General features: G+C 36.8%; 1 protein-coding gene across 3 annotated transcripts in view; it reads left to right on the forward strand.

Moving 5' to 3' along the window:
- Positions 1–16,332, forward strand: part of gramd2aa (GRAM domain containing 2Aa) — a 43,314-nt gene extending 26,982 nt beyond the window's left edge. For all 3 annotated transcript variants that reach the window (XM_038289853.1, XM_038289855.1, XM_038289854.1), the window contains exons 5-12: positions 2,642–2,745; positions 3,292–3,390; positions 5,450–5,521; positions 5,622–5,678; positions 7,053–7,230; positions 12,756–12,849; positions 13,830–13,934; positions 15,572–16,332. In XM_038289853.1, coding sequence (XP_038145781.1) covers positions 2,642–2,745; positions 3,292–3,390; positions 5,450–5,521; positions 5,622–5,678; positions 7,053–7,230; positions 12,756–12,849; positions 13,830–13,934; positions 15,572–15,575 — 713 coding nt within the window. In that variant the 3' untranslated portion in view covers positions 15,576–16,332. The remainder of the gene's footprint in view (positions 1–2,641; positions 2,746–3,291; positions 3,391–5,449; positions 5,522–5,621; positions 5,679–7,052; positions 7,231–12,755; positions 12,850–13,829; positions 13,935–15,571) is intronic.

The following is a 16,332-nucleotide window of genomic DNA, read 5'->3' on the forward strand; positions in this document are numbered from 1 at the left end:
ACGTTATTTTCACAAGGCATTGGGACATTTTTGAACTGGACTTAATTTTAAACTCAATCTACTGCAAAAGTCAGACGTATCCAGATGAATTAACATCTGCAACTAATATATTTTGGGTTGTTTCAGTCCAGTCTATATGTCCATCAATGTTCAGGAAATGCTCCACTGGGGCGGCACAATAATAGCTTTATCTTTAAAAAATCAGCATTTTTAACCAAGAGGAACTCAAAGTGGTGCAACTTAGATACCAACAACCAATGAGAATGTTATGATAATCATGCTTAATATTATAGGTATAGTGGAGGATTTTCGTGAATTTTTGAAAAGACCTAACCTCTCCACTTAAAAAACAAAATGCACATGATCCTCGAGGATGTTTGAGTACGCAATGATGACTGTCACTCGGATGGATCTCATCTCACCCATATTTATATATAAAATGTTTCCCTGCAAATAAGACTACTGCTACATAAAAAAATCATGACATGCTTGTATCTGTGTGCTACAGTGAAAATGTGGACATGTTTGCAGGGTAGATATGGATCTTTGGCCACCGTACAACTACTAACGATGCAAATTACAAACTGAATAAACTCATTTCCTGGAAAGTTACAATATAAAGGGAAATAAATTTTACTTTGCAGTAGGGTTGTCAAAAGTATCGATACTCAAAAAAGTATCGATACTGAAACGTTGTATCCGAATACAATACTCGTTTTTAAAAGTATCGATACAGTGCCACCACCAGTGGCACCTAAGCAGTCATTCATCTAAAGTGCAGAATAGAGGACAATGCACTTTCAGAACACTGTGTGATTCAATAATTCTGTGCTCTTTTCAGTATCAGACTTTTGTTTTGTAACAGGTGCAGATGCTGGGAATGATTTTTATTTCTTAACCGGTTTGGCTAGTGTCATTGTTATGTGTGCAAAGCATAGCCAAGGAAGAAACACTTAATTTTAATTTTATAAGTTTTTTATCAAGCTTGCTTAATATTGTGCACAGCATACAACCTTTATTGTATTTATTTATTGTATTTTATTTAGTAATGAAAATATTTCTGTAGAATTTTGAAGTCTTTGTTTTTATCCTTGTGGTATCGAAAATGGTATCGAGTATCGAATATTTTCCTTAGTATCGTAATCGAGTTGAAAGGTTTAGTATCGTGACAACCCTACTTTGCAGTAATATGAAATGAATTTCCACTAACAGCATGCCAAACTTTACCTGTCGAGTAGAAACTGCAAGCGAGGCATCAGTGGGAAGACACTCTGGTCTTGTTTCTCTCTTCTGAGGCATTTCTCTTCTTCTCATACACTTTTTCTCTTATGACCCTCGGCCATTTTTAAAGAACCATGGTGAGAAAGTCAAGATTCAATGACTGTCAGAAAAAGACAGCTAAATGGGGACGAGCACATAAGATAGCCTTACGTAAACATACCACCAGAATGATTAAAAACGAGGGGGAACCACTTAGTTTGATGATCTGCACGGAAAAAAGGAAAATCCTCCTCTATACCTTTGATATCGGCATCCTCAATCCTCTAGGGTGGAAACTGACCCAATTTACTGCAAACATTTTATTGTGAAGTCCACCAGCTTAGGAATGTTGGTAATAATGATCACCTTCAATCCGAGCTTCTTCTAAGTGGAAGTAGGCCCCCTTTTATACTCGTCTCCAATATTGTATATTTCAGCTGTTAAGCGGGTCTGTTGTGACGAGTAAGCTGAGGTTTCAAATAGTTGTTATTCATTGGCTATGGTCAGCTCCAGAAATCTTTAGTAAGCAGTGTCCAGATGATGATCCACCAAAGCAAATGAATAACTACCACAGGAATTCAGTAAAGGTTGCAGACATGTGAAGTTACTGAAATATAAGTGCACGAAATTTATTATCAAAAACAAGTTAATTAGTGAGATGTTTTTAACTACTTACATTCCAACAATCCCCTTTATTGACTGACCTTTCAGACACTTAGATGGGTATGGGGTATTGCAGGCTAACAAAAGAAGCCAAACGACCCCCATTCCAAATGGGTGCACCCCTTCATCTGTTCCAATTTGCATGTTTTCAAAACAAAAACAGGGCTTTGTTGGGCTACTGTATAAAACCTCAAACTCAACGCTATTACTGATATTTTGAATTGAAAAGCTTCCTGGATAGGAAGCGAAACGTCTTCAAACTTGGAAACAAAGTCCAGTGGATTGTTTTTATTTTTTTGGAATGGCTATGACCTGAATGACTGAGAACTTTCACCAGCATACTTAAATTTTTATTACTATATATATATATATATATATTTTTTTTTTTTCTTAATTTCATGTATAAAAACATTCTGTACATCTGGTAAATCGCCCCATCCCATTGAACCAGTCCAGTTCTAAGAAATGCATTGTCATCAGCAAAGTGCAGTAAAATGATTTTAGACACGTCTGTTTTAAGAGCTGGTTAAAAACAGCTTTTAAACATGTCAATCATAAATAAGTGAACTTTTAATGATTATTTTCTACTTTTTTAAATAGATGCTTTGTGGTTTTTTCCCCTCTGTAACCTTGTAAAAATGAACTAAAGTGTGTTAAAATCCTGTTTTTCCAGTTATCTTTTATGCATTGGTTGAATATTTTGTCCTTCTTTTGTTAGTGTACTCCTGTGCTCTCCTCAGAGACATCCTCCTGCAGGGTCGGCTCTACATCTCCAGACACTGGTTGTGTTTCTATGCCAACCTCTTTGGAAAGGACATCAAGGTATCAGACTGTTTGATAAACGCGGAAACCTAAGCCCGGTGACATTTAAAATCACAGCCTGACGAAGCTCATTAGACGGCTTTACTAACGATTTTACTGGTAGTCGTTCAGGATTAGGTGTCAACTAGAAGTTCCTGAGTCTCAATTCTTACACATTAAAATCTTTATACTGTAAAGGTGGGTTTGAAAAATCTGTACACATATTTAACCTTTAACCTTAACCTGCTCTGAGATTTTTCTCTTTGATGCTGGGCTTTCTAGCTTTACCTTCATTTCCGTGAAACTAAAGCTCTGCTAGGTTTTCAGGGACACTAATATGAAGGTTATTTTGTTTCGAAACTATTCCAGCTGCATTCCTCACATTCTGACTCAAATAACGTAGGTTTTGTGCTGCCTGCTGGTTTTCTGCAGGGCCCATCACTGGGCTCTTTTGTCATAGAGGGGTTTTTCTCTCTCCTCTCTCATTCTGGGTGTTTCAGAGGTCAAATACAAGACTCCCGTTTCCCTGTAAATACTTATTCGCTACTTTGCTTTCATTCGTTTCAGGTGGCTATCCCTGTCGTCTCTGTGAGGCTTGTGAAGAAGCACAAAACAGCCGGCCTGGTGCCGAACGGTTTAGCCATCACAACAGACACCAACCAGAAGGTAGGTATAGAGTCACAACCAGCAGAAACACTAACATTCATTAAATAATTCTCCTTTTGTTTTTGTTTTGTTGAAGAGTTTTGACTTAAAAACTACAACAAAAACCTTTAATTCCTGAAAATGCAGTAAAACCTAAGTCATGATTTTTGTTTTTTTTAGAAAAATGTGCAAAATCACCTCTAAAGTCAACAAGTGTAGCTTTATTACAGCATGATGAATCCCATCAGACAAGCACCGTAAATAACCTGTTATAACTAAAACCAACAATAACATAAAAATGGCTGATTTAAAAGTTTGCAATTTGAGCTTATATGTTCATTCTTTTAGTATTGTGCAAATAAATCAGATGCATGAGGATTCTGCTGCATAGCTTCAAAACTTTATTTGATTACCAGAGGAGGGAGTACCTAAAAGTACCTAAAATATATTTTTAGGAGTATTTTTTACTGCAACATCCATTTTGTTTTAACTTAAGTGATGATTATTCTGTTTTATACCAAAACTTTTAGTGCTACTTTTTAATCAGTTATTTTAGTGATACTTTTTATCTGCTGAGATGACTTTGGCATTGAGGTCAATATAATAAACAATAAAAAAAAATCTATTGTCACTGTAGGTAGTTAACCCTGCTCAGTCATATATACTTTAGGAGGTGGTTTCATTTGTTATATGTAAAAAAAAAAAAAAAAAAAAAAAAGATTTTAAGAAAAACATTTAAATAAAATAATTTCTTAAAAGAAAATGCATTTGCACAATACTTGTATGTTATAGCCTGATACTCTGTATCTCAATTACCTTTTACCAAATGCCTTCTTGCTCTTGCTGCATTCATTGGATGTCTATTTTTTTATTTTTACTTGTGGTGTTACTTCTACTTGAGTGCACTTTTTGGATCTTTACTCTTCTGTTTTTATAACAGAAAAGCTATTTAATTGTATTTTTGCTGTTGCACGAAATCTCCAGCTTATATCATTCCACTGTAGACACCTGAGCAACACAGAGAAGGAAAGGAGTGCAGCTGAAATCCCTCATGTAGGCAAAGTGAACCGATTGGGTAAAACATAATATCCACTGACTGGGGAGGTAAAACAGACAGATTATCTCCTTGTCGTAGTGCTGCGGTGGATGGCATATAATAGCAAGGATATATTTTAGACTGAAAGAACAGAGCACAGGCGAGAATCAGAACAGGAACATGGAGCTGGACTGTTGAATAATGCTTTCATTTACGTCTGCAAGCTTCTTAACTGTGGAGCATATGAGGCTCTATGATGGCGAGAGGACATGTCAGCAGAGAAAGGAGGATTCTTTGGAAACATGTTTGATCCTGCAAACCTGAGTTGAAAACCGCAGAGGAGATGGTTAATGATGTCAGAAAGCAAAGAAGCTGCACCTGCAGAAAAACTACCTTTTAAGTTCTGGCAATGCACAGATCCAAGGAAGGGTCAGCAGTGGTTTTAAAGGGTCCAGCAAAGACTCCACTGCCTGAGGGTTCTCACCTGATTGTCAAATTGATTCAAAGATTTCTATCTAAGGAAAACCATTTGTTTGCATCCACTCATGACTCACACTAAGCATGCTTGTAGCAACAGTGGAGAGGAAAAACTCCCTTTTAACAGGAAGAAACCTCCAGCAGAACCAGGCTCAGTGTGAACGGCCTTCTGCTGAGGCCGACTGGGGTTCAAGGAGACAGAAGCAGAGATGTAAAAGGCGACCCCGACCAGGAAAAATATTTGGTGTCACATAGCTCCTTAGAAACAGAAACTATTCATCTTGTTCCTACTATACATATTTTGTACACTATTTATAGTCTCTGTAGCTTTTATCAATTTCCCATCATAACTTCTTCTTGTATTCTCTCCCTGCATGTACTGGACTGAGGCAGCTGCCATAACTCAGTATGAACACATGTAATGAATAAAAACATTCACATTCTGATGACAAGGGGCCATAATGTTGCGTCTGATTGGTGTTTATTTCTCAAGTGTAGCAGAAACTGTTCCTTTAATTTTATTCATAGATTTGTGGCATCATTGGATACTTTCTGTTCTTTCCTCAGTATGTTTTTGTCTCTCTGCTATCAAGAGACAGTGTGTATGATGTCCTCCGCAGAATCTGCACACACTTACAGGTCAGTGAACAAACACATCATGGCCATTTATTCATCAAGTCCATGCACCGTGCCACAGCATTTCAGATAAAGAGGCGACTGTGTTTCTCTCTCTCTGCAGGTCAACGGGAAGAGCCTAAGCTTGAAACAGTTCATGGAAGAGCCAACCTTATCGCTGGTGAGTGGAAGTCTCTGAAACAGAGAGGGACTTTCATTACATGTTGCAAAGTCTACCAAACTCCCAGATCAAAGACAGCAGCGGTGTGTTTTAGTGAAGCAAACTCTTCAAACCTAAAGGCTGTTTTTAGTCAGAAAGGATCCATTGATCATTCTGCTGCAGCTTCAGCTGCAGCCTTGCAGTGAAATATTCCCCAGGTTGGCAAGATGCAATCAGGAGCTTTCTGGAATCGCTGTGTGTGTGTGGGGGGGAGGGGGGGGGGGGGTATTTTTTTGAGGGAAGTATTTTGTAGAATATCCTACATGCAAGGACTTACAGGTACATATGGGGACATACAACTGGTCCCTATATGGAAAACTTCTGTTCTTTAAGTTGGGGTTAGGTTTAGAACTAAGGTGTGAATTCACTTTAGGTTAGGATTAGGTACATCTTGGTAATTGTTAGGGTTAGGGTAAGGGTCTGGGTTAGGCCATATAAAATTAATGCAAGTCAATGAAATGTCCCCATATGTCATAAAAACAAAGCTGTGTGTGTGGACTTGTTTTTATCACAGCGTGGGGACTTTAATCTGTTTTCACTGTCACGTTATGGGGTCCTATATTCTTATTGGGACCAGGATTGTGGTCCCCATATGGTAAAGTTATTTTCTTTGAGTTGGGGTTAGGTTAAGGTTAATTCATTTCAGGAAAGGGTTTGAGCGTTAGGTATATGTTGTTAATAGTTAGAGTTAGGGTAAGGCTCTGGGTTAGGCCATATCAAATTAATGTAAGTCAATGAAATGTCCCCATATGTCATGAAAACTAAGCTGTGTTATAATGTAGCTTTGGGAACTCCTGACCCAAATGATGATTTCCTTTATTTTAAAAATGCTAATTGAAAAGAACAGTGGCAGGAATTTCTTTATCTTTTAAATGAAATGTGTTGTTTAGCTCTAATATTTCCCCTGCATAGTAGGTTTAAAATATGTGTTTATAAGATGCGTTGTTAGAAGTAGAAAGAGAACTAACGTAATTTAACCATAAATAAAGTAAATACTGAGGTTTGCCTTCACATATGTGGACGTAAAGAGCATGATTTATTGCTGAAACCTTTGTTTTATAAGACAGTATAAGATTGATCATGGAAATCCAGTTATCAAAATGTATCGTTCAAATTAACAAAAACTTAAAAATGAAAGCCTCATTAATCTAAGAATTGTAATAACTTTGAATCCATAGTTCTTCTAGTACAGAATAAAAACTGTATGTTTCACATAAAATAACAAAAAAAAGAGTCAAATTAAAAAAGGTAAAATCAAATCTAAGCTGATCTGAAACCAAAAGATGCTTTTTTTTCCTGTCCATTTATCAACCTCCCCTCTCTGCTGTGATGCAGGATGAGTTCCCGACTCCGGATGAGTTCCCTGTCGTCGATGAGTTCCCCTCAGTGTTAAAGTGGAGAAGGAAACCGTCGGTGGTGTCTGTGTCCTCCTCTCTTCCTGACCTCCTGGGCAGCTCCAGCAGCGGCCTGGGAGCAGCAGACACACCTTTTAAGACAGAACCATCTCTAGAAGGTGAGGAAATAGTCTTTGCTGATATTACACCATACTGGATCCTCTCTCAGCTACCATGTACTAACAGGACAGGACCTGATTTTCCCCTGTAACATTTCAGAAGGCCGTCACTACCTGTTAAGGTCTTTCAGAGTCCCTGGTTCCCTCTAAGTCTAGGAACTGAGATGGCCTTTTAATTAAGTTTTTAGTTCCTGTTTTTTTTTGTAACTGGGAGACCAAAGTAGAAATCAGCTTCTTATGGCTGCGTTCCCTCTGGTGTTACCTTCAGAGATCCTAATTTACCTCTAATACCATCCTGCCCACTGTGAAGTGGGAGCTGATAAACATGGCCGCTCATCCAGCCTGTGGTCTTATGTTCCCCAAAGCCCAACATTTCAGCCAGATCACAAAAAAAAAACAATGCAACAGACTGGCAAACTCCCACAATTATGTTTTCACTGAATTAGCTCATTTTATATTAAAACATACACATAAAGTGGAGGAATTATATTCATTAAAGTATTTTTTTATATATATAGATTAAATTTAATAATTTAATTAATCATTTAATTTCATAAATCATATTTAATATTTGAATTATGTCTGAAAGAAAACGAATTAAATTAATGAACTATGCTTTTCAATATATTTGATCAAATTCTCTATTTTTTGACACAACACATTTACAGACAACAAACTTAACCTGGTAACATGTACTTATACACACTTACATTCACTCATGCATTCACCATTCAAACCTGCATTTTTCTAGTTCCAAAAATATACAAAACCCTTTAGATTCAGGAAGTGAAAAATAACAAGAAAATATATGAATAGAAACTGTAGTCAAGACATCCATTTAAGACTCCCATCAATAAGCTCCACCTTCAGTCCCTATGATCCTCATATATGGCTTCCATAGATTCTCAACGTCCTGTTGTTTACCCTTGGCAATGTATGTTATTTTTTCCAGTCCAAGTGAACCTGCAGCTTCTTTCCTCCACAGTCCTATGGAGAGGGCCTCCGTGCTCCTCCAGCATAGTGCAACAAATCTTCTGGTTTGAAGAACTATATCAGTGTAGTTGTCCGCTGTAATTGTTTAAATGTAATTGGGTTTATTCTAAGAACACGGATTTTAACCTCTAATGGGATAATTCAGATAGACACCTAATAAAACTTCTGGACTTTAGGATATTCCCACAAAATGAAGAGTTCCCTTTTCAAATAAACATTTAGTGCAATTATCTGGAATATCACTGAACATATGAGGAAGCGTAACTGGTGTTATTTAGGTTCTCATAATCCATTTATATTGCAGAAGTTTAAATCACGCGTTTATCGTTTGTTTTTCTGCTTTTAAACATGCCTGATTCCAGTTTTCTTCGTCGATATCTTTGAAAGTATCTCCTCTCCAAGCGTCTAACTTATCTATTGCTGAATCTTTAGAGGAACGCATAAACAAAGTATAGAACACAGAAAAACAACCTTTGCCTTTTAAGTCCCCCAACACACACTTCTCTATTTTCGTTAAGGGTGGAATGTCAACTATTCGTTTCAGTTTTAATGAAATCTTTTTTCAATTGCAAGTATTTAAAAAATCGTTTTGTGGGTATTAAATACTTCTTACATAACTAATCGAAAGTAAGCAACATGCCATCAGCATATAGGTCTTTCATTTTCTGAATGCCTTTAGTTTTCCAGAGTTTAAATCCTCCATCATTTTCCCCTGGGGTGAACTTTTCATTACCCGGATAGGGGTAGATTGTGATCGCTCTGGACGGTCACCTGCATGTTTATGTGCTGCATGCGAAGTTATAATTGTATTTTTTAAGAAAAGATCCTTTGTGGGGATTTTTAGTTTCCTTATATCCAAAGAATACAGAAAGGTGTTTAAGGGGAAATCTGGAGCAGATTGCTGTTTAGTGTCTACATGGCTGATGTTAGTTGGGCGGCCATATAATACCATCTGATATATGGGCCTTTAAGTCAACCTCTTTTATAGGGCAAAAAAATTAACTTTAAACGGAGCCTTGCTTTTCCATTTCTCACAGGTTGTCCAGAATGTTATAAAATGAATTTGACACTGTCAATGGAAATGTTTGTAAAAAGTACAAATTAATTAACATCTACTTATTTAATGGTGCATTTATTTATGAAATGCGACAATCAAATGGGTGATATCTCCTGATGCCCACTAATGGAACCCCCTGGCCTAAATTAAAATTCTCACATTAAATTTTATAATTCTCTTGTAATGGTCAAAATAAGCTGCTGCAATAAAAGATAAGGTGATATTAAGGTCAGGAAAATGTTCCAGTATAACCTGATCTAAAAAGATTCACTCCAGGAGTTTCTTATCTTTTTTCTGAGATTTAGAAATAATAAGACTTCAGTAAAGTTCACAGGTCATTCTAATCTTTTTTTATTTATTTCAACTGTAAAGGCAAATATTTTTACTGATAATCAGAGGAAAGTGATTCAATACTGAATGAAGTCAATGTTTTCTTGAATAAAATCCATAACCTACAGCGTACCATCATTACAGATGAGTCGTTAGCGTCTCTCCTCTGTTTCCATTGTGGGTCCTATTTTTTGTGTGAAATTGAGAGCAAATGAATAATCTCCTTTTGGATTTTTTTTTTCTCTTACGCAATGAGACATGAGGCTCCACTGAGATTAAATCACATGGTGGCTTGTATTAAAAAGCTTGTGCCCGTGCAGATTTAGTCGAGATTATAATAAAAACAGCGTCTACCGGAACCATGTTCTAACCACAGGATAAAATAATGTTTTTCTCTTCCTGTAACATGTTGAATACTTTAAATTAGCAGCACATAAGATGGGTTCAGAGCAGTATGTAGGTAAGTAAGAAAAACCTAATGTATTAAAACCGCTTTCAAAAAGAAGAAGGGTGTCAACACACAAAAAAAGAAGAAAAAATACAGCAAAATGATGAGTTTTCAATCTGTTTAAAAAAAGCCACCTGTTGGTTGCTTTATTACCAGCTGGTTGTCACAGACCATGCTTCCTTCCAATGTACTTGTTATAAAGAAGTAACAAACATTTCCCAAACAGTTTGATGCAATAAAGTAAATTTTTTCTGCACTACCAATGTTTTTATTTTTTATGCGTTGCTAAAAACTTTGGATTAAGTAGATAGTAGCTGGTCTATGGTAGCTACCATAGACCAGCTACCATAGAAAGCTATATTTTCCAGGTTCTGTTGAGTCTTTGTTGGAATTCCTTTCCTCTTTTTTAATGGTTTGAATTACAGACACTGATCATCTGCTTGAAGACCTGAAATTAATTTTATTTATCATCTTATCCACCTTTACAATAAAAAAAAGGCAAAGGAAGACTTCCAGAAAGTCCATATACTGTATTAGAGCCACTTCTGCATACTAGAAAGCAAAACCTTAAGGAATGAGGAGCAGCTTTTCATATTTTTGTCTCATATTTATCCAATAAATCCCGCACAGCATGGTGTTGATTTTTAACTTAATCAAAGCAACTTTTGAGCCTTTTAACCCTTCATCATTAAACAATATGCACATTGCAAAGAGTTTGTCACACGTCTTTCCAGGTTGGCAACATGCACTCTAGACTGAATATGTAAGTGAGACATAAATTATAATGTTAAACTATAAAATATGTTCAACATAAAAATAAATCAATAAAACAATATCCCTTTTACACTATGTGCGCTGCCCCCCCCCCCCATCCAGTGCATCTCCAGTTCCTTATTGTAAAATTTGAATCAAACTATAAATATTTCTTCAAAAATATTGTTCATTGCACCAAACACAATGGAAATGAGACAATTTAATGGATCCAATCAATAATAGATATGAAACCCTCAGTGGTAATGAGGAACAAAAACAGAGATAGGCTCATTTTAAGCCTCCAGATTTCTGATATATTCCACTTTTACTCTTCAGCTCTTTGAATGATCAAATCCTTAAACCCCGTCAGCTGCATCCTTAGCTCCTTTCGCCGTTGTCAAAACTTCTGTCATCCTGATCTCACTTGCTACATGCTGGTCTTTCTTTCACCGTTACTTTATGTTAAATAAGTTTATGATGAGGCAACAAACACATTTGAAGATATAGGGGGGATATAGGATTTTTGTGACTTTTTGAAAAGACCCACCCTCTCTATTTAAAAAAAAATGCACATGCACAACCCTGTACCCGCGTGCAAGAGTGTGCACAAGTCCGTTTATCCTTGAGGATGAGTGGGTACGCAATGATAAGACTATTCCTTGAATGGATCTCATCTCACTCATATTTATATATAAAAACTTTCCCTGCAAATAAGACTACTGCTACATTTAAAATCATGGTGTGCTTTTATTTGTGCGCTGCAGTGAAAACGTGGACATGTTTGCAAGGTAGATAAGGATCTTTGGCCATCGTACAACTACTAACGATGCAAATTACAAAATAAATAAACTCGTCTTTCCTGGAAAGTTACAATATAGAGGTAAATAACTTTTATTAGCACTGGTGTGAAACTTTGCAAACGAGGTATCAGTTGGAAGCCCAGACCTTTGCTTTCAGTGTACGCCATGGTGTTATAGAATCTCCCAAAAACACTATTGCTTCTCTCTTCTGAGGCCTTTCTATTCTTCTTATACACTTCGTAGACACTTGTTCTCTTACGACCCTCAGTCATTTTCAAAGAACCGCTGTGAGAGAGGTGAGCTTCAATGACTGTCTGAAACCGTAGCTTCCCACAGATATACGCCTGAAAGTGAAAAGATAGCTAACAGTTCTAGCTCGTAGGACGTCCTTACGTAAACACATCACCAGAATGATTGACAATAAGGAGGACCACTTATTTAGATGATCCACCCGGAAATAAAAGATCGTCCTCTATCGCTTTAAGAAATCCTATCTGCATCAGGAAGCCTTCTACAAGTGCTAAATATAACACTTCTGTATGGTTTTATTGTTTCTTTGCTCTTTTGTAAAAGCTTTCTAAACCAAATTTTTTGAATATTCCAGAGAAACTGCTCTTAGTTCTGAGGTTAAATAAAAATCATGTAAATCGGTTTAGTATGAACTCTTCTATTCGCAGAAAAAGAATGAGGGGGGACGAGCAGACAGTAATACAAACATATCAGCAGAATGATTAACAATTAGGAGGACCACTTATTTAGATGATCCACCTGGAAATAGTCCGTCCTCCACTATACCTTTAAGTTAATCTTTAATTTTAAGAATATGCTCTAATTTCTTTGGAAACACTTTCAAACTGTTGAATTATTTTAAGAACAGCAGTCACAAGTAGCAGTCAAAGAGAAAACAAAGATGCATGATGAATAAAAGGGTAAATGGAATAACTCAACTATTGGTCCTTATTCATAGTTTTTTATTCAAAGGTTCACAGCATTTTTAACTTAAACCCTAACAGTTGAGGGCAATTTTTTTTTTGTTTAGTACAGATTTATGGAGAAATGTTGCCCACCAGCTGTGTTAAATTTGAAGTAACGAGGACAGTAGAGTAATTTTAATGGTTTCGCTTGTTATGACGTGTTGTTTCAGAAAGAGGTCTGCAGACAGACAGAGGTCTTTTATCGGAGCCGGTGGCAGAATTGGGCCAGATGGAGTACCAGCTGCTCAAGTTCTTCACCCTGCTGTGAGTGTACAAAGGAAACAGGCAGAAAGCAACAACTCCACCTTCAGCTCCTTCAACAGCTGACTCACAGCTCCACACACACACACACACACACTCTGGGCATTAATGTGCTGATATAAATAGGAGGTGATTCAGGCAGGCTTAGCACAAGGGATCCGAGCTGTTAAAACACTTATTCATCACACTTTTTCTGCTGAGAAACACCCTCCCATGATATCGTAACAGTATTACACTTTGTGTGTCATAGAGCAGCATGTGCTTCATGTTCATCTGTTTGTACAGAAGAGTTTTGTTATACATAAGCTTAATCTGCTGTAAATGCAGATGGAGCCCTTCCATATATATTTATAACATACTAAAACATCCTTATTAATGCCAGCCTTTTGCAACTGTAGAAGAAAAATACATATTTAAATGTGTTATAAAGTAAACAGCTCAACTAATGACATTCAAAAGATTCAACCGAGAATAAAACAACACATCTTTGATATTATACGGCCAAAAATGTGAGACTAAATGCTGTTTTTTTTTTCTTTACTTTTTTGATTATTTATTTTAGGATTACTATCAATCCATGTTTTCTAAATCCAGGTATTTGCTATTTAATTATGATAAAACAATCACAGTTGTCTAAGTAAATTATTATTTGTTTTCTTCTGTCAGTTTTTTTTTATGAAGATGGGCTTCATGATATATTTGTTTGTATTCCATATATCTTTTTTTTTACATTTTAAATGTACTTTGCATTTTCTTTATGTTTTTAATTACTTTACAGATCTGATATGTTGATTCAGATATGTTGAATGTATTTTTTTCACTAAAATCTATTTTATTTTATTATTTTTTTTACTATCAACAAGTTTATTCTCTCAGCTGCATATAATTTAAAGCAGCAGGAGAGGAAAGCAAACACTGCCCTCTAGTGCTCATTGAGAGAAATTACAGTTCTGAAACTTTTCTTTCTCTTTCTATTTCATCAGAATAATTCTCCTCATCCTGTCATCGTGCTATCTGGCCTTTCGTGTGTGCAGTCTGGAGCAGCAGCTTTCCTTCCTCAGTAACCCAAATCTGCCCCTCAGAGAAAGGTACCGCACTTACACATATATATATTCTTTTTTTGTCTTTCAGCTGAGACTGATGTCAGAGATTTCATGCAGTAATGTGGAACACAGTACTTTTATTCTCTAAAAGTATTCAAAATTAAATTTTTTTCTTATGCTACCAGCTTTAGTGTAAGTTTGATATTTATGTGGCATAACCCTCAAAAAGTAGCGTATAATTGTAAATGTGCAGAGGGTGGCATGTATTTGTATTCAGCTCTTCCAGTGTTAAAGAAAGCCATACCAGGTCAGGATGCTACAAACCCTCCGTTTCAACTAGCTGATAAATTTGGGCTCACTTGACTAGAGCACCTGGCCACGTATATCTACGTACTGCATCCCAATATGGCTTTTGGCAAACTGCGAACAGCACTCAGTATTCTTTACTCTTTAACCATTAGACCTCCTAATTATATATATTGTATGAAATTGTGTTATATCAAACTGGTTCTATAGTCACTCTATTACATATGGAGTAATGTAAGCAAAGTCATTTCTCCCTGGGATTATTAAAAGTATTTCTGATCTGATTCTGATTCCTGGTTGATGGGACAGGTGGGAATGAAACGGTGCCCAGCTTGAAAGAGCTCCTGTGTGTCGCTGAATGTGTGCATTGATGACCTTCCTTCCTTGCAGCCTCTATAATTAATGATGTTTTCACCGAGCTTTTTAGTTTAGGTGGACATTCATGTGCGGGTATGTTTCATTTCCTCACATGTGCTAAGTTTGAGATAATATTTTATTAACCAATAATTGTTTAAACCTTTCCGCAATTGTCTTCTGTTCTTTGGTCATGATGCAGTTTTAAAGGCACAAGCAGATGTAAGCTATTCATCTTTTAGGTGACATCAGAATCTGATGCGCGTTGGGCGGAGCTACCCTATCCTTTCTTTGCATGGAACAATGTCAGCTATATTTGCTGTGATCAGTGGGTAAAAATTTGTTTTAATATGTTTTTAAGTGAGAAAGTCCACCTGAAAACCTAATCTGTGCAGTCAGTTCATCAAGACTATGATTCTGCCTTAAAATATTATTTCTCTGTTGGAGCCGCTCAGACCCCCCATACACCTGCAGTGCTCTGTCACTGGAAATGCTGTTCAACAGCAGCCTGGTTGCTTCTTGGGGGTTTTTCACTAGTGTTGGTTGCGGCTTGAATGTGTTTTTCATGTATGTAATCCAAGCTGCAGGCACCAGAATAATATAATTTAATATATTTTGCCGGCAGGTTTCGACATTTTAAGTTAAGCTAGGCGTTAAAAAACTGTTTCAGAGGAGTGATCATAGCGATCTGCATCAGAAGTGTGTCTGTCTGCCAGCTCCCAGATCAGCCTCTCTGATTAGTGATGTGGCGCGTCGAGCAGCAAAAGTTACATTTTTCCAACTCCAGCAGCTGCTGCTTTGGCAGTGCATCAGATGCTTAGAAGCTCAAGAGGCGCTGCTCCTGCTGCTCAAGGCGTGCTGCAGGACCTTTTGCTGCGCCTTGATGTGCGTCAACCATTGACTTTGCATATAATCCCGCTGCTTCTGCTGCCTCTAGTGCATACGGTCCGAACATAGCATAAGGCTGGAATAGACCCAAGCCATTATGTTTCCACTGACCACAGCGTGTTCTCCTGTTTCAGGTAACCTCTACTCACCTGTTCACTCTCCTTATGCTGGGACCCGATGATGTCAACCTGCACAGTTAAAGAACCAGAACAAACCCCTCCCCTGGCTACAGCATCAAGGATCCAGGCGCCTGAGGTTACGGGATGATTACCCAACCCATGATCACTTCCAGGCTATGCAAACAGACTGTATATTTATTTCTATGTAGATTTTGTTACAGCTGCTCAGCAGTTTATATCACAGACATGCCTCATGCTTCAATGTGAAGAGAGGAAAAATTACTGCTAAATCCTCACACTGATGATGATAATGATGTTTGATGATAGATAATGAGATATAAGAAAGATACATGAGAATGCTGATGGGAAGAAAACGTCTGTATTTCTGTTGATCTAAATGTTTGAATGATTGAGCAAACTAGTTTAACTTTAGAGTAAAGTATAAAACTAGTGATGATGTTGCACTTTTTCTGGTAAATATTATGTCTAAATCATTTCAGTCACAGTGACATTAAGTGTTTCTGCTTCAGTAAAGGTACTCAGTTGTCATTTTTAAGATGTTCATGGAGGAACGTACTGTGAGCGAATGGGCTTATAATATTTTTCTGTTTTTATTCAATTCAAGAAAAAAAAGAGCTATCTGAAAGAAGAAAATGATTCTGAAAGTAAAAATATATATTGTAGAGGAAATAAATCACATTGATAGCAAAAAATGATGTTATTTTATGTGTTTGTAGAGAAAATACTTTGTCATAGAATAAATGAAAGATAATTGA

The sequence above is a fragment of the Cyprinodon tularosa genome, unplaced genomic scaffold (assembly GCF_016077235.1).
Source record: "Cyprinodon tularosa strain WSP-4 unplaced genomic scaffold, ASM1607723v1 ctg272, whole genome shotgun sequence".
NCBI lineage: Eukaryota > Metazoa > Chordata > Actinopteri > Cyprinodontiformes > Cyprinodontidae > Cyprinodon > Cyprinodon tularosa.